At 42.7% G+C, this 18,292-nt stretch overlaps 1 protein-coding gene across 9 annotated transcripts; it reads left to right on the forward strand.

Annotated features, from left to right (window-relative positions):
* Positions 1–290: 290 nt before the first annotated feature.
* Positions 291–18,292, forward strand: Angel2 (angel homolog 2). 9 transcript variants are annotated; one of them, XM_034512844.2, is made up of 10 exons: positions 291–534; positions 3,038–3,363; positions 4,972–5,479; positions 7,749–8,005; positions 9,429–9,498; positions 11,218–11,639; positions 12,445–12,571; positions 13,161–13,218; positions 15,606–15,769; positions 16,736–18,292. In XM_034512844.2, the coding sequence occupies exons 4-10, from the start codon at positions 7,871–7,873 to the stop codon at positions 16,885–16,887; spliced, it is 1,128 nt and encodes a 375-aa protein (XP_034368735.1). In that variant the 5' UTR covers positions 291–534; positions 3,038–3,363; positions 4,972–5,479; positions 7,749–7,870; the 3' UTR covers positions 16,888–18,292. The 9 variants fall into 9 exon arrangements, with proteins under 9 accessions (XP_034368735.1, XP_034368733.1, XP_034368728.1 ...); XM_034512842.2 differs by having other exon boundaries at positions 4,972–5,222; XM_034512845.1 differs by lacking the exon at positions 291–534 and adding an exon at positions 592–674.

Here is an 18,292-nt window from a genome sequence, read left to right on the forward strand (position 1 = left end):
CAGACACAGATAATCAACACACTAGTGTACAAGTGGGTTCTCTGAGATGTCCACAAAGTCAATTATAAAGTTCTACGCTTACCCACAGAATAGTATTTCCTCAACGTGGTTTTCTGCTTTTTTTTTTTTTTTTTTTAATCTACCAAGCGCGTAAAAACACTTTAGATCTCCTGCAGCTCCTGCTTCTAGGTCTTAAGTGTCCTGAGATACCCTTCGGCTTCTTTAAGAGGAGGTCGGAAGCTCCGCCCTACCCGGAAATGGGGTCTGCACATGCTCTGCGCATGCCCGGAGTCACACTACTTAAGGAATTGCCCCAGAAGGCAAGATGGCGATCGGGCCTGCGGCTAGACGCTCCTCCCAGCATGCCTAGCGACCGGCCCGGAGCGGAGTAATGGGGATCCGGTAGGGCACAGCGAGTGGCCGGGGCTGAGGCGCAGCCGCGGGCCCGAGCGTTCGGTGCTCACAGAGAGCCAAGATGGAGACGTGGCGATGTGTGAGGAGGGGCTACGGCCGCTGTGTGGCGGGGCGAGGCCGGTCAGTTGCGAGCCGCCGGTGGGAAGGAGGGAGGGACCTGGAGGGGCGGGCGGGGCTGCGGGGCGGAGCAGAGGGGCACGGGAGGAAGGCGGAGGAAGAGGGTCCGCGGCGGGAACGCGCCCGGCGGCGCCGAGGGAGAGGTAACGCGCGGGCGGGCGGCGGCGGCGGCCTTCGGTGGCCTCCGGGGTCCTGCCGGCCTCGCGCGGCCTCGCCGCCCGCGCGCGGGGCCCTGCCCGGAGGGAGGCTACGCGCCCCGGGGTGGCTGGGCAGCGTCCGCGGCTCGCACACGTCGGTCACGCGGAGGCTAACTTTCACCGCCACTCAAGTTGTTGCTCCGTCCCGGGTATTTTTCTTTAAACCCATTCATTGAGAGCCGGGCGTGATGGCTCACGCCTGGAATCTCCACACTCCGGAGGCTGAGGCGGGAGGATAACCGTGAATTTGAGGCTGGCTTGGATCAGCGTGACACTCCGCCTACAAAAATAAAAAATAACTCACTTGAAATTTTAAAGTGCCATAGTATATGCAGCATGCACTAATGTCACCCCAAGAAGTATCCACCAAGTCTTAGGTTTGATGTACTGATTATATTTTTCTCCTATAAACTTTTGAGGACTTAGATACTAAGACCCCCCAAAGATTTGTATAACCTTTGAAACTGTGTAGCGAACCACTCATGGGAAATATCACACTATTACATAAGCCCTCGGGACCTGCCTACTCCATTCCTGGTTCCTATGCTATGGCATTTTCTGAGTGGCAGCTGTATGCTTTGCCCTTGGTTAGAGATTGGGCTTACAGAGAATACAGAGGTTCTAGCCCTCAAAAGCTCACTATCTGACAAGAAAAAGCTGTGGTATAAATAACTGCCAATCCAAAGAATAAGTGTCAAAGTGCAGGTTGCAGTCTAGAAACATTTCAAGACAGAAAACAGCTCTAGCGCTGGGTGGCGGGGTGGGGGGGGTGGGGGGTGGAGGCGAGAGGATTAAGAGACCAACACTAGCCTGTGCTGAATGGTCTTGGACTTTTTTTTTTTTTTTTTTTTTTGAGACAGACGGGGGTGGGGGTTGGGTGGGTGGATGTTTCTCCATGTATTTCTGGCTGTCCTGGAACCCATCCTATAGACTAGGCTAGCCTTGAACTTAGATCTGCCCACTTCTACCTCCTGAGTGCTGGGATCAAAGGTATGGGCCACCACAAAAAAAATTTAATTAAAAAAAAAAAAAAAGTGCTGAGATCCTTTTGAATGACTTTTAGAGTCAATTGCAAGATAAAGTGCCCATGTTGTGCCCTTAAGGATTTACAGTCCGGTTGATTTAGGGGGTAGTTTGAAAGTACTTAAGTTTCAAATATATAATACAAGATACAACTTTTCTAATAAAAATAGTATAATAAAGAAATTCGACATAACAAAATCTTAATGCCACGTAAGCAGAACTTAGTGATAGTAGATGTTGAGACACTAACCCCAGGAAAGAGCCCTCTGAAACCTAACCCTTTGCCAGATAATGCAGTAAGGAGTCAGTGATTTTTGAGAACTTGAGAGCAACATGTCTATTAATTATAAGCTTGGGGACCTAGGAGGATAGCTCAGTTGGTCACATGCTTGTTGTACAAGGCCTTGGAATCCCCAGCACCCATAGACAGGAGTCATCCATGCTGGGGAGACAGGGCAGGGCCGTCCCAAGGTCAGACAGAGACCTTGTCTCCAAATATAAGATCAAGACCAGTAGACACCTTGTGTGAACCTCAGGGCTGTACACAGAGCACATGCACCTGCAAATACACGAAATAACAATCTTAGTTTAGTGTACTTGGCTTCAATTGATAGCAATGGTATCAGTTTGGAGTATAGGCAGATTTTTATAACTAATCCGTATGATTTTTAGTTTCCCCCAGGAGGCTGTATGCTTAGCAAGAGAAAAGAACAGAAAAGCATGTTGTCCACATGTTAGTAAGGGAAGTAGCTTTGAAAAGCCAAACCCTTTGACAGATTTTTGTTTTAGCTTTACCAATGTTTAGGAGGAATTTAACTTTGTTATAAAAAAAGCTATTCCAAAGCATGTTTTTACACTAAACTCTCGCTGGAAGGAGACAAACTTTTTCTTAATCCTGCTATTTAACTGTTATGTTTGCTCTGGGTCTTATTTTTGTTGAATTATTGGTGCTTGAAGTCTATTCTGCATGCTAGTGTGTTAGTGGGTTAACCTCTTGGTTGGGTTATGGGCTGACTTTGGGAGCAGGGTTACATGGTACCTTGGTGGACTAACTGCTATTTTCTTGTTGAGAATTTAGAAAACTATCTATTACCGTTGGGGGGGAGGGGAACATTGAAGTATTGATGCTGATAGTTAAAGATGGGTGTTTTTCCCTTGATCCTTCCCAGAGTTAGAAGTAAAGTTAAACATGAGGTGATATCTCACCTAGAGAAAATAGGCTTGGATTTTGTGTACTATAGCTGAACAAAAAGTGCCACCTCAAGGAGTGTCCTTTTCTCTTTTAGGTTCTCCATGTTTCCCTATCCTCTGAAGAGTTTGGGTCGAGACTGGACCACACCGTGGGAGGATCTGCAGAAATACTGCTGGCGCAGACACATTTCCAGTTGTCTGAGGTGGCCGGGGCATTACTCACGTGCGCCTTACCCATACCTCAGTAGCAGGCATTTCTCACTGAACTGCAGACCGCCTTTTCTGTTTGAGTCTGGAACTCAGTTTCAGTACTATAATTGGAGACCTGACCAACTGAACAACACATCCTTCATCCATCTGTCTCCTTACGTCATGAACTCTGACAGAGATGAGCCCTCGTCTAAAAGAATGAAACACCAAGGTAAAGAAGATGCTTGCTGTGTAGGGATAGACGTAGATGATAGGCCACGTTGAAGCCGTCCTTTCTAATCCTGAAGCCGCTCTCCAGGTTTTAGAGGTGTAGGTACTAGCAAGTACTTGCTCTGTGCTAGGGATGGTATCTTTATTTTCAACTAATCATGTCTTTCTATCAGAGTAGAAAACACTGTAAGTAAAAAGACTTTTATACAGTCTATGTAAGTACTTAGATAAGTAGACTATATGAGTATAAAATTAGAAAATGACTGATTAAGACTGTAGAAAACAGAAGTAGGTAACACAAAGCTCAAGAATAGTTCTTATGGCATTTTTTGAAAAAAGACTTTGGCAAAGATTTGGTAGAGATTGGCAGTGGAGATCACTGATCTAAATGTTAATTTTGTACTCTCATTTTAATAATAATTTTAAAATATAAAAGAATTTTTATTAGAAACAATCATGAATAAAATATTACAGGATAAGATTTTAGCTTGTTAAATCTCTATTTCCCAAATTAGCATATGTAAATCTATATATTTAGCATATACTTAAGCTATATATAGCACACTTAATATATAGCATCTTAAGTATATATTTTTCTTCTTTTTTCAGTGCTAGGGATTGAACCCCACCTTGTGTTGTTGGTACTGAGCTCCACACGCAGTCCCAGAGTTGCAGCCCTGGACAGACTCTGAGAGGCAGAGTGGTTACTTTTTAGAAAGGCAGCCATATCTTAGCTAACTTTGTGGAACTTTAAAAAACTCTATTGATTCTGTCAACTTCTCTCATGCTGTTTTTACTTGTAGACAACTCTTGTACTCCTACCCCACTGTAATCCCAGTGTATAATGAGGTATGTAAGACGGAAGACTGTCTTCCTTACTGACTCCAGTTTTCATGAGGATGCTTTAGAGAGGCTGCATGGCAGTTGCTGTGTAGGGGGCTGAGGTAGAGCTGGAAGAACTGAGCCTGAGCTCCTGAGGCCTCACTGTTCAGGCTTCTTGTTCTTTGTTGCCAGAAAGTTCTCTGGAAGATTCACCTGGGTCCCAAGGCAGAAATTATTAATTGCTACAGTTACAAGGTGCTAGTTGGAATAAACAAAGACATGTAAATAGAAACTAAGCTCATAGCCATGGACATCTGTGTGTGTAGAATGTGACTATAACATATGGAGATAGAATCCTATGAGACGTTGAAATCTGGGTCCTCAGAAGGACCCCGTTGTTTTTGATTATGTGTCTGCTGTCGATCAAGCCAACTCACATTCCTCTCTTGCCAACCTTTTGATAATTCTGTGCTCTCTCAGATAGAATTTTGACAGGCTACACAAGCATTGTAAAGTTTAGGAAGTAGTCCTGCCTTCATGTGCACTCTGCCGCTGTGGCATGAGCTTGGAGACATCACTGAACCTATGTTCCTTGGTTTTCTTATGTAATAAGTAACACCTACTTTGAATATCTGTTAAAGATAAAGCAAGCTATGTGTACATGCCTAACTTACTATTGGCTTCATAGTGGCTACTCAGAAGTTTTCCCAGAAATGATAGGGGATTACAGCTACATACTGACGATTTCTGACTGCTGCCTGACTCTCTATCTGTCCGTTCCTCCTAGGTGTTGAGAATAAGGAAAAGGCTCTTCGTTAAGCCACATATGTGACTTCCGATATTTCACTAATACTTTCCAATCAAGAGAACAGCATTACTAATTTGCCTGTCACTTTAAAGTGGTATTTGAAGGATTTGTATGATACAATTATGACTTTGTAATTAGGCACCCCAAATACCTGCTCAGGCCTATTGCTCACTTTCTTTGACTCATCTCTCTTCTCTGCTGTGACCACCTTGTTCCTCCTGACATGGAAGGTATATAAGATTTTGCAGTGTGAATTTATGTTGTATAAAGTATGTGATGGCCAGAGACTGTTCACTGTGTCAGTGATTTTGAGATTGTCCTCCATGGAACCTGTGAACACACTTGCGCCTATTCAGTATAAACAACTGTGGTCGGGATGGACTGTGTGTGTTTTCCTTCAGCAGAGATTTGGTGTCTTTGTGAAATGAAAAGCAATGCCAAAGGGCTCCACACGCTGTACAAGTTTGAAAGCCACCATGTTAACCAGGTAATCCACTGGCCCTGGTTATTTAAGGACATAGTAATCTCTTGTATTTACATGCCACTCTGTGTACATATCGTCTAAGGGGCTGTGATGAGTGTCCTTGACCTTCACTTTTTATGTCACTATGGCAGTGACAGAGGACAGTTCTGCGTGGATGAAAGCTCGCACACAGCATGATGGAGCCCTTCCATCTTGCTTATACATGAAGACCGTAGTGTATGACTAACCATCATGGGACACCCCAGTTGGTGAATGGGGTCTGTCAGTGTAGCTCTGTGGAGCTAGTACTGTTATTCTTAATTGTAAGCCTTTGGGATGAGATTCTCCATGTTCAGTGCAGGAGAAGGAAGGGTTAATTATTTCACTTACCTGGGTATGGGGCTGCTCGGGTTGTCAGAAGACTTTTCTTTGATTTTGTTTCCTTCTACCTTTTCCTCTTGCCCTTCCCTTAACACCTTCACACCACCAGCTCCTTCATCCCCTTCAGCCTCACTGATTATCTTCTGTCTGGTCAAATGTCTCTGCCCTGCATGTAGCAGGGAGATGCTTAGATACTGAGGAAAGTAACCTGGTGTAACTAATTACCATAATATGTTTTATTGGCAGCTGTATATAGTGTATGTATATTTTGATTATGAGTATGAATGTAGAAGACTTTTTAATGGTAGCATATTTCCTTTTCACTGTACATATAAGTGTACCATTTCAATCCATTTCCTTTTTGGTTTGTTTTGGTTTTGTTTTGGAGACAGGGACTCACATTGTAGCCTAGGCTGGCCTCAAACTCTTGGGAATCCTGCCTCAGCCTCCTGAGTTCTGGGATTGCAGATATACACCCCATATCCAGACTTTATTCAATAGAATTTTATGCATTATAGGCTAGTGAAATGAAAACCTGCATGCAGGCTAGAGGAAGATAGTCTGTGGCCAAAAGCTGCGCTGTACCCTCAGTATGCTTGGCTGGCCATCACCACGTCTGTTCTCAGGAATGTTAGGTTTTCTTTATTGTTGAGTTTCTGGGTAACTAAATGTTCCTTCTTGTTCTCCTGGCTTCCATGCCATTAAGCATGTCCTCACTAGTGTAGCATAGTAAGTAAGACCCAAGATCAAAGGTGAACATAGGCAGGAGGCATTGAACCTGCTTTCCAGATAAGTGCTCAACCTTGGGTTTTTTTTTTGTTTTGTTTTGTTTTGTTTTATTGTTGTTATTGTTTTGTTTTGTTTTGTTTTGTTTTAATCTCACTACATGTAGGCCAGGCTAATCCTGAACTTCAGCTTTCCGAGTGCTGAACTATAGACATGTGTCACTAAGCCTGGCTGTGACTATGTATGTATGTGTGTGTGTGTATACATACATACATACACACACATATATATGCATGCACACATGCAACTTAGAAGATGATAATTTCTCAATGGAGGGGAAATTACATTTTTAATTACATCTTTAATTACAGAATCTCATCTTTTTCTATCCACTTTTATTGCTTTTTCAAAGAATTGTATGTCTTTGCATAGTATGATCTGTGGTGCATTCCTGGGGTTGTATGCAAGGCTCAGTCAGAAGCCTCTGCTGTTTGTCTGGAACATTCTATAATGCCAACACTAACTGTTGTTTTGGTGTACCTACATTACATTACAAGGCTCATCCTGTAATGTCACAGGATCTGTGACAGTTGATTGTCATTCTTTCTGCACTTCCCGCTTGTAACATTTTAGACACTAACTACTGTTCCCACATATTGTCATTTTTACCACCCTCCATCCATGTGTAAACCAGGTTTCAGAGCTAAGGTAACTGACGATCTTAATAAGGAATGAAATGTGGTGGGAAGTCATCCCTGGAAAGCCAACTTAGGCAGAGTCTCTCTCTCTCCTCTTTCTCTCTCTCTCTCTCTCTCTCTCTCTCTCTCTCTCTCTTTCTCTCTCTCTCTCTCTCCCTCTCCCTCGCTCCCTCTCTCCCTCTCCTTGCATTAAAGAATGCTAAGCATGACCAATGGAAGTCTTAACCAGAGACAGATGGGAAGATGCAGCCACACATAGTGTTAGGTTTTTAGCCTTCAGAAAGATTTGGTAGCCCTCAATCAGCATATGGATTTGCTACCTTGTCAGTCCACCTAATGACAACTTGCAGTGTCATGTAGCTGTCTCCTAGGCAAACATTTGACTCTGTGGCTGTGGGCATTTCTTTAAGTAAGAAAGTATCTGTATACAGGAAAGTATCTGGTCTCATTTGATTGATTGTTATATTTTGTCTAATATATTTTAACAGGGATAATAAAAAGGAATTGGGAGTATTTATGTAGCCATAATAAAGAGAATGTGAAGAACCTAGAAGACAGAAATGTTGACTCCACGCGTGAGGACCATGAAGATAAGTTTGACTTCTCAGTGATGTCTTATAACATCCTCTCCCAGGATTTACTGGAGGATAACTCACACCTCTACAGACATTGCCGACGCCCAGTGTTACACTGGAGTTTTCGGTTTCCCAATATTTTGAAAGAAATCAAACATTTTGATGCAGATGTAAGTGTGTAAAGCAGTATTAGAGCTTTTCATCTAAGGAAAAATATGGTCGATGAGTGTGCAGTTGTGAGCAGTGTTTTATTTACTTCATGCTCTTGGGGAAGGAGCCATTGTTAGCTAGGTATGGCTTTCTTGCTGTTGGTCACTGATAGAAATAATCACCCAACTTTTCAGAGTTGAAAGTTTTAAAGTATTGGTCAACTTTGAGACTCAGACTGGAAGCATTTAAATAAACATACTGGGCTTGAAATTTCAGTAATTTGTGAAAAAAAAATGTATCTACATAATAAGATGATAGCATTTAAAGAATGCCAATTGGTTTTGTTTGTTTGTTTTGAGACAGGATCTCTGATACCTCACACTGGCCTCAAATTTACCTAGGATGACCTTGAACTCCTGGTTTTCCTGTCTCTACCTATGAAATGCTGAGATTGCAGGCATGTGTCACCATGCCCAGCTAAAGAAACAGTGGGGGTTGGGGGCGGGGGGGGGCCCGGGGGAGTAAAGGGGTGAGCTGGGAATGCTGGGATGAAACCAACCTCGTTGGAAAGGATGCACACATAGGGTTGGGTGAGATGCCTCAGTGATTAAGAGCACTGACTACTCTTCTAGAGGACTTGGGTTCAATTCCCAGCAACCATATGGTAGCTCACAACCATCTGTATCTCTAGTTCCAAGGGATCTGACATCCTTCTCTGGCCTCTGTGGTCATTACATGAACATGGTGCACAGAAATTCAGGCACAGCATTTGTATACATAAAATAAAATCTCAAAAAAAATTATTTTAAAGGAAAGAATCCTGAGCCAAGTATGACGCTGTGTCTATAATACTTGGCTGAGGCAGAAGGGCTCTTTGAGTTCAATACTGTTCTGGGTTATATAGTGACATTCTGGTTTTGTTTTGTTTTATTTTAAAAAGAACCCAAAAATTTACTCATGATGAACATGGAAATTCATGCAAGATAGCCTCACATATAAAAAATACAAAAAGTTCTTTCAAGAACTAGACCATTTTGAATGGTAAGATGCTATTCCATATGAGTGTGGGCCATGGTTTTGAGGTGTATTATAAGATATTTAGAAACATATTTCTTGTGATATAGAATATTTGAGAGCAGTATTTTTTTTCAAAAAATAAGAAAAAGACAGGCAGGCAAGCTGGGTGGGGGTGGTACACACCTTTAATCCTAGCACTTAGGAGGCAGAGGCTGTGGATCTCTGAGTTCAAGGCCAGCAGTTCCAGAATAGCCAAGGATACACAGAGAAACCCTGTCTTAAAAAAAAAAAAACAAAAAATAATAAATAGCATTAATTCTAAAAGTAAGAAAAAGTATATATGCAACTTTGATGTCTACTATGTCAGAGTTAAGTAGAATTCATATTTGCATCTGTTTTAATTCATGCCACTATATTTTCTTCAAGGTGCTTTGTCTACAGGAAGTTCAAGAAGATCATTATGGGAAAGAGATCAGGCCAAGTCTGGAATCACTGGGTACAATGTAACCTTTGTTTACTTTAGCCAAATTTATTCTTGCAGAATTGTTTGTTATTTAAACATACGTTTTTTTTTTGTTTTTTTTTAATGTATGATACATTAAAAAAAAAAAAAACAAAATTCTTTAAGATTCATTTTTATGTGTTAGAGTTTTGCCTGCATTTTTGATGCCCTTGGGGATGAGAAAGGGTCAGCTGTCTGTCCTGGAACTAGAGTTGAAGATGGTTGTGAGCCATCATGTGGGTGTTAGGAACTAAACCTGGGTCCTCTGCAAGAGCACGTGCTCTTAATCATTGAGCCAGCTCTCCAGCCCTGGGAGTAACCTTTAATTTTTATTTATTATTTTATGGGTATGAGTGTTTTGTCTGCTTGTATGTCTGTGTACCATGTGTGAGCCTTAAGCCTGTGGAGACCAGAAAAGGTAGATCCCATGGTATTATAGTTAATAGGCAGTTATAAGCCACAATGTCGGTGCTAGAACTAAACACAGGTCATCTTCAAGAGCAGCCAGTGCTCTTAATCACTGAGCCATAACTCTTAATTTTGAAGATGTGACACTATTTCAAAATGTCAAGCAAATCCTGCAACATTTCTGCTGGAAATTCCATGCTGATCTTTAAAGGGAAAGGTCTCCAGGAGTCATTCAGCTACTGTACCACTGTGGGTCACTGCAGATGAGGGACTGGGCCACCTACCTCATCACCAGGAGGCTTTACCATGGCTTATTTGATGAAGCAGCTGTAAGAATCATCTCATCTCCAGGCATGAAGCAAGCATAAAACGTGCCCTCGCGGCATTCATTCATTCATCAGGTGCCTTCTGAGTACCTGCTGACCTTCAAACTGTTCTAGAAGTGAGAACAGCTTTGGTCTCCACAGCTGGCCTCCTCCTCTGTGGGATGTGTGTAAGTGAACAGCAGGCAAGGAAAACAGACGGGGAAGATTTAGGTTTTCAGCAAAATGAGTGGACAAGGTGAAGTTTGGACACAGATTTGGAGGAGAAAGTGGAGCCATACCTAGAGCATTCTTGTCAGCAGAGCCATCAGGGGAAGGCTCCGACGGTAACATGGATTCAGGCAGTGTGGGCACAGAGAGTGAGGTGGGGAGAAGAACACAAAGACCAGAGTAGTTACTGTGAGGCCTTACTGTTCTCGTTGTGACTGAGTTGGAGGAATAAACCTGCCCTAAAAAAAACCTAGGCATGCTGTTTTTGAGACAAGGTCTTGCTGTGTGACCCAGGTTGGTGCAAACTCATAATTCACCTCCTTACAAGTGCTTGTATTACAAGTGTATAAGACTGTTCCCGCCTGGTGTTATAAGGTGTGTAGTGTAGTGAGCCTCATTGGGATCCCAGCACTTGGGATGCAGAAGCATTATTATGAGGAGTTTAAGGCCACTTGGAATTGTATAACAAGTTCAGGGATGGCCTGAGAACCATAGTGAGTCTTTGTCTCAGAAGAGCCTAGGGCTGGGAATGTAGCTCCACCATGATCCGTAGCACCGTTACCACTGCCAAAGAGAGAAAAAGATAAGGCTTTTCAGAATTTATTTTCCTCAGTGCTGAAGGTGAAACACTCTTAGGCCCAATTCTAGCCTCCACTTTGGTTTTAACATGCCCTCGCATCCTGTCTTACAGAATATGCTTTGTCAGACACTGCTTTAAAGTCTTAAGAGAAATGTGTTTGACATAGTCTCTCTTAAAATTTATTCCTCGTAGGTTATCATTGTGAATATAAGATGAAGACAGGAAGGAAGCCTGATGGCTGTGCCATCTGCTTCAAACATTCCAAGTTCTCGCTCCTATCAGTGAACCCCGTGGAGTTCTGCCGCCGGGATATTCCTCTGCTGGACAGAGACAACATTGGATTAGTGTTACTCCTGCAGCCCAAGATCCCACATGCTGCCTCCCCATCCATCTGCATAGCTAACACACATCTGCTGTACAACCCACGGCGTGGGGACATTAAACTGACCCAGCTGGCAATGCTGCTCGCAGAGATCTCCAGTGTGGCCCATCGGGAAGATGGCAGCTTCTGTCCCGTTGTCATGTGCGGTGACTTCAATTCTGTCCCTGGCTCTCCACTCTATAGCTTCATAAAGGAAGGAAAATTAAATTATGAAGGTCTTGCCATTGGAAAGGTAAGTGCTCATTTCATGTGTTGGGAAGCGGCTCTGGCTGCTCTGGCCATCAGAATGAGGGGTGGTCATCAACAGAGTGAAGATGGTCATTGCATGGCTGGGTGAAAACACTGGACGTCTAAAACCTCTCCACACGGAAATAGGATGATTCCCATAATTATGGGCTGGTGGCTTTATTCGCTAGGTTTCATTTTGTCTTTTCCACTTAGGAAAGCTTTCTATCTAAAGGAGTTAGTGGGTAGAAAGAGAAGTTTGGAGACAGGGTAACTTGAAAGCCCCCTTCACAGGAGTAGAGAAGGAGTTCTGACTGCTGGACGGGGACAGTACAGTAATTAGTATTCATTACATAAATTATCCTTTATATAACACTACGTTTTCCTTTTATTCTTCAGCTTAGAATTATTTTTATTAGGCTTTGACTGATATCTCCATGCTTCCCTCTGCCTGTTTTAGATCATTTGGTTTTCAGTATGTTTAACCAAAATAAGTCCTCCACCAATAGAATTTTCAATGATAGTTTGAAATTTGATTTTAGAGCTTAGCATCTGACCCAGTAGAAACTATGTTACAGATAGCAGAAAGAGTAAGACAGTATTAGTGGGAAGCCATAGACATTTAGATGTACACATAAGGAAACACACATGTGAAAAGCCTGCATTTCCATGTAGTGCTTTCTGAACTGTATCTGGATGGGACTGAAGGGCCTGCTTATCATTTCTGATTACCTCCCATGAAAAACATAAACATTACAGCACGTAAATAGTTAAATCTGTTCACTTAAGATGCCTGTTGAAATTCTGTGCAGGTATCTGGCCAGGAACAGTCTTCACGGGGACAAAGAATTTTATCTATTCCAATTTGGCCCCCAAACCTAGGCATCTCTCAGAACTGTGTTTATGAGGCACAGCAGGTTCCCAGAGTAGACAAGACAGGTGAGTGTGGGGGACATTTTGGCAGTCTGCTGGGTAATGGTCTTCCCTTTGAAATCTTAAAGCTAAAATGACAAACTTTGAGTATCTCTGGCATGAATGTTCGTGTATACAAATATAAATAGCTTTTGCTCATCCTTTTTTTTTGATGTACTCCAAATTTCCTTTTTAAGAGTTAAATTCTGGGACTAGAGACATGGCTCAGTGATTAAGAGCACTGACTGCTCTTCCAGAGGTCCTGAGTTTAATTCCTAGCAAAGACATGGTGACTCACAACCATCTGTAATGGGATCTGATGCCCTCTTCTGGTGTGCCTGAAGAGAGCAACAGTGTACGCACATAAAATAAATCTTTTAAGAAAAAGGTTAAATTCCAACATTATTTGTGCATGAGTAACTTGCATGTTGCCTTAGAGTTGTTTGCACTTCCCCCCTGATTTCGTAGACCATCAAAATATAGGCTAAAGGATCAAACATTTAACCAAACATCTAAACTAGAGATATAAGTCCGACTCTAGAGAAAGCTATGCTCTGGCAAACTAGAACAGAACTGTATGCACATTGGGTTGATACAATTCCCTCTGCTCTTTCAGACAGTGATCTGACTCAAGCACAGCAGGAGAAAGCGGAGGTCCCGGTGTCAGCTGACAAGTGAGTTCCGGAAGGCAGCAGTGCACAATCCCTGACTTTAACTGAATAATGCAAAAAATTCTCTCTCAGAAAACACTTGGATCCAAAATGGAGTCGGTGCTATTCCACGCTGCAAAGGCTGCTGGGTTTAAGACAGATACACATGAATTCCAGGTCTGACTGCTGCTTTTTAGCTGTGAGACTCAAACATCTCTAGGGTTCCATTTCCTTATCTGGGTTGTGAGGATTCATGTAGCCTAAGTGTGTAAAGCAGCATTTCATGTTTGACAGTGTTCTGGAAAACAGCATGTGGGCCTGCTGGCCCAGGTCCCTGAGATGTATGTCATCATGTATTTAAAGAGCCCAGATGACAGGAAAGTCTCTTCCCCTTTTATAGGACCCCTAGTCTTATTTGATCACTAGATCCCAGGCTATGAGCAACGTGATCCAGACACCAAGCAATAGAGAGCAGCATTGTCATTTTCTCTTGTACTGAAGGAAGAGCATCAGAAGCAGAATGACAAGCCTGTGTCACTTTCAAGGAAACCGGAATGCTTGGGCTGTGGCTGCCCAGTGGGTGTATGGTAATGCAGCAAGACAGACCTAGATAGTGTCTCTTTAAGATGCTTGAGATGTTTATATTGCAACTCAGATTTTTTTTCAGTATTTAAATGTAGGGCCCACGTTATCGTCATTCTTTTCAGTTTTAGTTTGAATGTGTTGTTTTGACAAAAAAATTTTTTTATAAATAACGTAGTAAGGAAAGAAGCATTTTTTAGTGAATAAACATTTTAAATATAGCAAAGATTCCCCTATAATTGATCGAATAAAGATGGTGTAACGATGATGGTTTTGAGAAGTTAGATTACAGGGTTTAGCTGTGTAGCCCATGCTAGCTTGAGCTTTTGCCCTTCTTAGCCTCCTAAAAACCACAGTTACACTATGTGCTGCCATGCCCTTCCCTAACCCTGCCATTGTTTACGATGTGTGACAAATGTGTGTATGCATAGCATTTGTCTATAACTGAGACACCGACAGTAACATAACAGCTTGAAGGAGATTTAACTTGCTTTTGTGTCTCAATGTGCAGCTCAGGCTAGCTCCAGCTTCCCACATGTGAAATTATAGACATGCACCACCTCTTACATTTAGTAATGCTATAAATATGTCTAGATGTGTTAAGGAGTTACCTGTGTTTATTGACTTAGCTTACAAAAAGCAAGGGCCATATTTTTTTTTTAATTTAGTGTTATGTCGTGTGTATTGATAGTTTGCCTGTATGTGTGTCTATGAAAGGCTATTGGATCCCCTGGAACCAGAGTCACAGTTGAGCTGCTGTGTGGGTTCTGGGAATTGAACTTTGGTTCTTTGGAAGAGCATCCAGTGCTCTTAACTACTGAGCCATCTCTCCAGTCCAAAGGACCAAATTTTTGTTATGTCCCTCAGCACCTGCAATGGCGTATAGAATTTTTCCATTATAGCATAAATGGCTCTTAAAATTCATGACATATTAAAAATGAATTTTTAACCCTTTGTCAGTAACATGCCACGTATTTGCAGTGGTGAATGGAGCTACTCTGGAGCTGTCCTGAGAGGCAGCACAGCATGGCAGGCCTGTGGCTTCTTTGCTAGCAGAAGTCCAGATGGTCCCAAGTAGCCCTGCACACACTGACTACTGAGAGCATCCTTCAAAACACAGCCAAAGTCAGGCAGTGGTGGAGCACACCTTTAATCCCAGCAGCACTCAGGATGCTGAGGCAGGTGGATCTCCCAAGTTTGAGGCCAGCCTGGTCTACAGAGTTCCAGGACAGCCAGGGTTACATGGAGAAACCCTGTCTCAAAAACTAAAAAAAGAAATAGAACCAAGAAGTGCAGGCTGTTGCTCATTATGTAAATGAAGGCTCTCACATGTATAGGTTTAAGATCTGATTAGCATAGTGATACTTTTTACCCCTTTGCTGGGTTTTAGATGCCATATGTTTGCATTCACTGCATCAGTAAAGGAGCCCTCACTTGGAATATGGTTTATTTAAGTGAAATTCATGTAGCTGGATGTGGGACTTAGACTTGTGATCATAACATTCTGGTCATTGAGGCAGAAGTATCATGAAAAGGGGGCCAGCCTATGTAATGATATTGAGGCTAGCCTGATCTATGTAAATTCTCAAAAAAACACAGGCATGGTGGCTTATACTTTTACCAGTACTTAAGCAACTGAGACAAGAATTGCCACAGATTTGAGGCTGGCCTAAGCTATAAAGTAAGTTCCAGTCCAGCCAGACTATAATGTAAGACTATCTGAAAAAGACAATCAGGAGTATAATCCTAGTCTTTGTCTGAGAATGGAGTAAAAAGCAATTTTTCTGTGAAATCTTGACAGATACTAAGCCCTTTTCTTTTTGCTTTAGAGTGTCCTCACATCTACAGCATGGTTTTAGCTTGTCATCTGTCTATTCTCATTATGTTCCTGACACTGGAGTTCCAGAGGTGACCACCTGCCATTCCCGAAGTGCCATAACTGTCGATTATATTTTCTACTCTGCAGAGAAGGAGGACACTGCTCAGGGTCCAGGTAAGGAGTGTGTGTGGAAACACAATGCTAGAACGTACAGGGCCTGGGCTGAGCACAGCAGCAAGGCAGAGGGCTAGCTAGCTATAGGGGTTGATGGATGGATTGCTCACGTGACTGACTGTACAGATCTTAACTGCCTACAGAGAACAAGGCAGTAACAAGCCCCAACACAAACCCTCACAACTGCAGCCTCAGTTGGCTCTTCAGTGCCAGTCAGAGTAGAGTCTAAGTCCTCGGCTGCCATCCGCTCTTCAGCATACATCCTGCCTCCCCATGGCAGCCACTGAGTAAGATGGCGAAGAACCACAGCTCTGTGATGACTTTCAGGAGGTCAGAGTGCTGCCCACAGTAGACAGTGGGTGTGCAGACCTGAGGGAGAGCACCCTAGGGATGCTTTCAGAAACAGAAGTGGGCGGCACATTCCTGTTACAACTCAAGAAATCAGGTTGTATAAGCCAACTAAAGGATTTAAAACAGAAAGCATTGAGATAACTGGAAACCTAGTGTCTGGAATCCAAAGTATCAGGTTGTTTCACTAAACCACCCAGTATGTCCTGCTCTCAGTAAGGTCTGGAAGTTGTTATGTCTACAGAGTTCACTAGGTGGCAGGAGAGTGCCAGGGATCAGCAGCTCCAGTCTCCCTAAAGCTTGTCACCTTTCACTTGGGTGGAGAATGAGCCCCTGCCAGGCTTTGATCTGTGCATCAGACTGGGCTGGTTGTCAGTCTCAGATTACTAACAATTTTATGTTACATTGTGTAACTGTATTAATTGAAATAGAAAAAATATGACATAAATAACATAAAGCTACTGTTTAAGGATTATTAGTAATAACTTTATAAAACTATACTCTAAAAACTTTCATATTAGTTTTCTGGCGGGCTTCAGGTTCTGTTTCAGTGTTTTGTTTTTTAAAAGACTTGTTTGTTTAATGACACTTTCACTAAATGTGTGCTTCTTTAACTAGGAGCTGAAGTTGCTTTGGTTGGTGGTTTGAAACTTCTAGCTAGACTGTCACTTCTAACAGAACAAGACTTGTGGACTGTGAATGGCCTTCCCAATGAGCACAACTCCTCAGATCACCTACCTTTGCTGGCCAAATTCAGGCTTGAGCTCTGACCAGTGCTCATTCACAGAACTTCCTGTCTATATACTTTTCAAAAGCTGTAAAAATTTTAAGTATTTGCATGCTGTTCATTTTTGTGATACGGGGTTCTGAATTTCTGTTATATGCTTGAAACAGATTGGAAGAGAAAAATTTACAACTGGTTTTTTTAAATGAAATATTTTCCTGATAACTGATGTCTAAAGAACTTTACTGTAAATGACTTCTAAGTCCTGGTAAAGTTGGCAGCATTTTAAAAATGTAGTTCATCTCCTTGGCCCTGGAGACAGGAAGTCAGTGCGTTTAGTACATCCGGCGGCGGTCCTCGGACCTGCAAAGCTAAGCTTGCTGCCTTTTCTGAAGACCTAATTTCATTGGGAGAAGTCGGTCTTTGTTCTTAGAAATCACTGGGTCGTTCCTCCACAGGGGTCCACACTTCTGAAGAGGCTTGGCAATGTGTTTGCTATAGAGAACACTTGACCCACATCACTTCCATCCTGAGCTGCGGGATATGCCTACATTTTGTAGTGGAAATAGTTGAGAAGTGTAGGTCACTCTAAGAGCAAAGCTCCTAGGGAGATAAGGTGGTGCATATCTATAATCCTATTAGCATTTGGAAGGTGGCAGCAAGAGGATTAGCTGTTTAAAGCCAGCTCTAGCAACATAGCAAGTTTGAGGCCAGCCTGGGCTATGTGAAACCCTGTCTTAAGACAAAAATATAGGCAAAGTCCTTTATGTATGTCCACTCCTGTCCTGGAGAAAGGTTGCCCCAAGGAAAGCAGATGGGCCAGATGCATCCACAAGCATCCTTAATCCCAGCAACTGGGAGATAGAAGCAGGAAGACTGCCATGTGTCCCAGGCTGACTAGGGCTACACAAGGTCCTGTGTCTCAAAGACAGACAAAAGGCAGCAGACCCCATGTTGTACCTCTGTCTCCCGCACTTCCCTGTTTAATGATGGTGAAGACCCTTGGGTCAGGAGTGACATTTTGTTGAGCTTATTTTGTATAAATTGATTAGAGAAGTGGTCTTTGGGAGGAGGAAGCAGGAGCTTCACAGCTGTGTGTCATTTGTCTCCAACATGCAGGAGTCAGCATGGGGAGGTGTTGCTTAGACCAAGGGCCTCACTAACTGTTGGCTGTAGCATTGAGCTTTCCGGTACCATGGTGCAGCAGTGTGCCATGGTGTTCACACTGCTCGTGCCGCCTCACAGCAGCCTGACCAGCCAGTAGCTTGCCCTGTACAAGTGTCGAATAGAAGAATTCTAAATGTAAGTAGAAAATTCTCTGCTTTTTAAAATAGTAGACTCAGATTGCAGGCATTTTTACTAAGTCATTACTGTGCAGTAATAAATGTTTTCTACAGTGTTTTATTAATAGAATGTTTTAGACAATAAATCTTTGCAATTTAAAATTTTAA

The sequence above is a fragment of the Arvicanthis niloticus genome, chromosome 10 (assembly GCF_011762505.2).
Source record: "Arvicanthis niloticus isolate mArvNil1 chromosome 10, mArvNil1.pat.X, whole genome shotgun sequence".
Taxonomy (NCBI): domain Eukaryota; kingdom Metazoa; phylum Chordata; class Mammalia; order Rodentia; family Muridae; genus Arvicanthis; species Arvicanthis niloticus.

Excerpts from the sequence above, each read along its gene's own strand:
- Angel2 (XM_034512837.2), top strand. The coding sequence starts at position 476 with ATGGAGACGTGGCGATGTGTGAGGAGGGGCTACGGCCGCTGTGTGGCG. Across the intron at positions 3,364-7,748 it reads TAAAAGAATGAAACACCAAG|GGATAATAAAAAGGAATTGG; the intron begins GTAAAGAAGATG and ends ATATTTTAACAG. Across the intron at positions 13,219-15,605 it reads GTCCCGGTGTCAGCTGACAA|AGTGTCCTCACATCTACAGC; the intron begins GTGAGTTCCGGA and ends TTTTTGCTTTAG.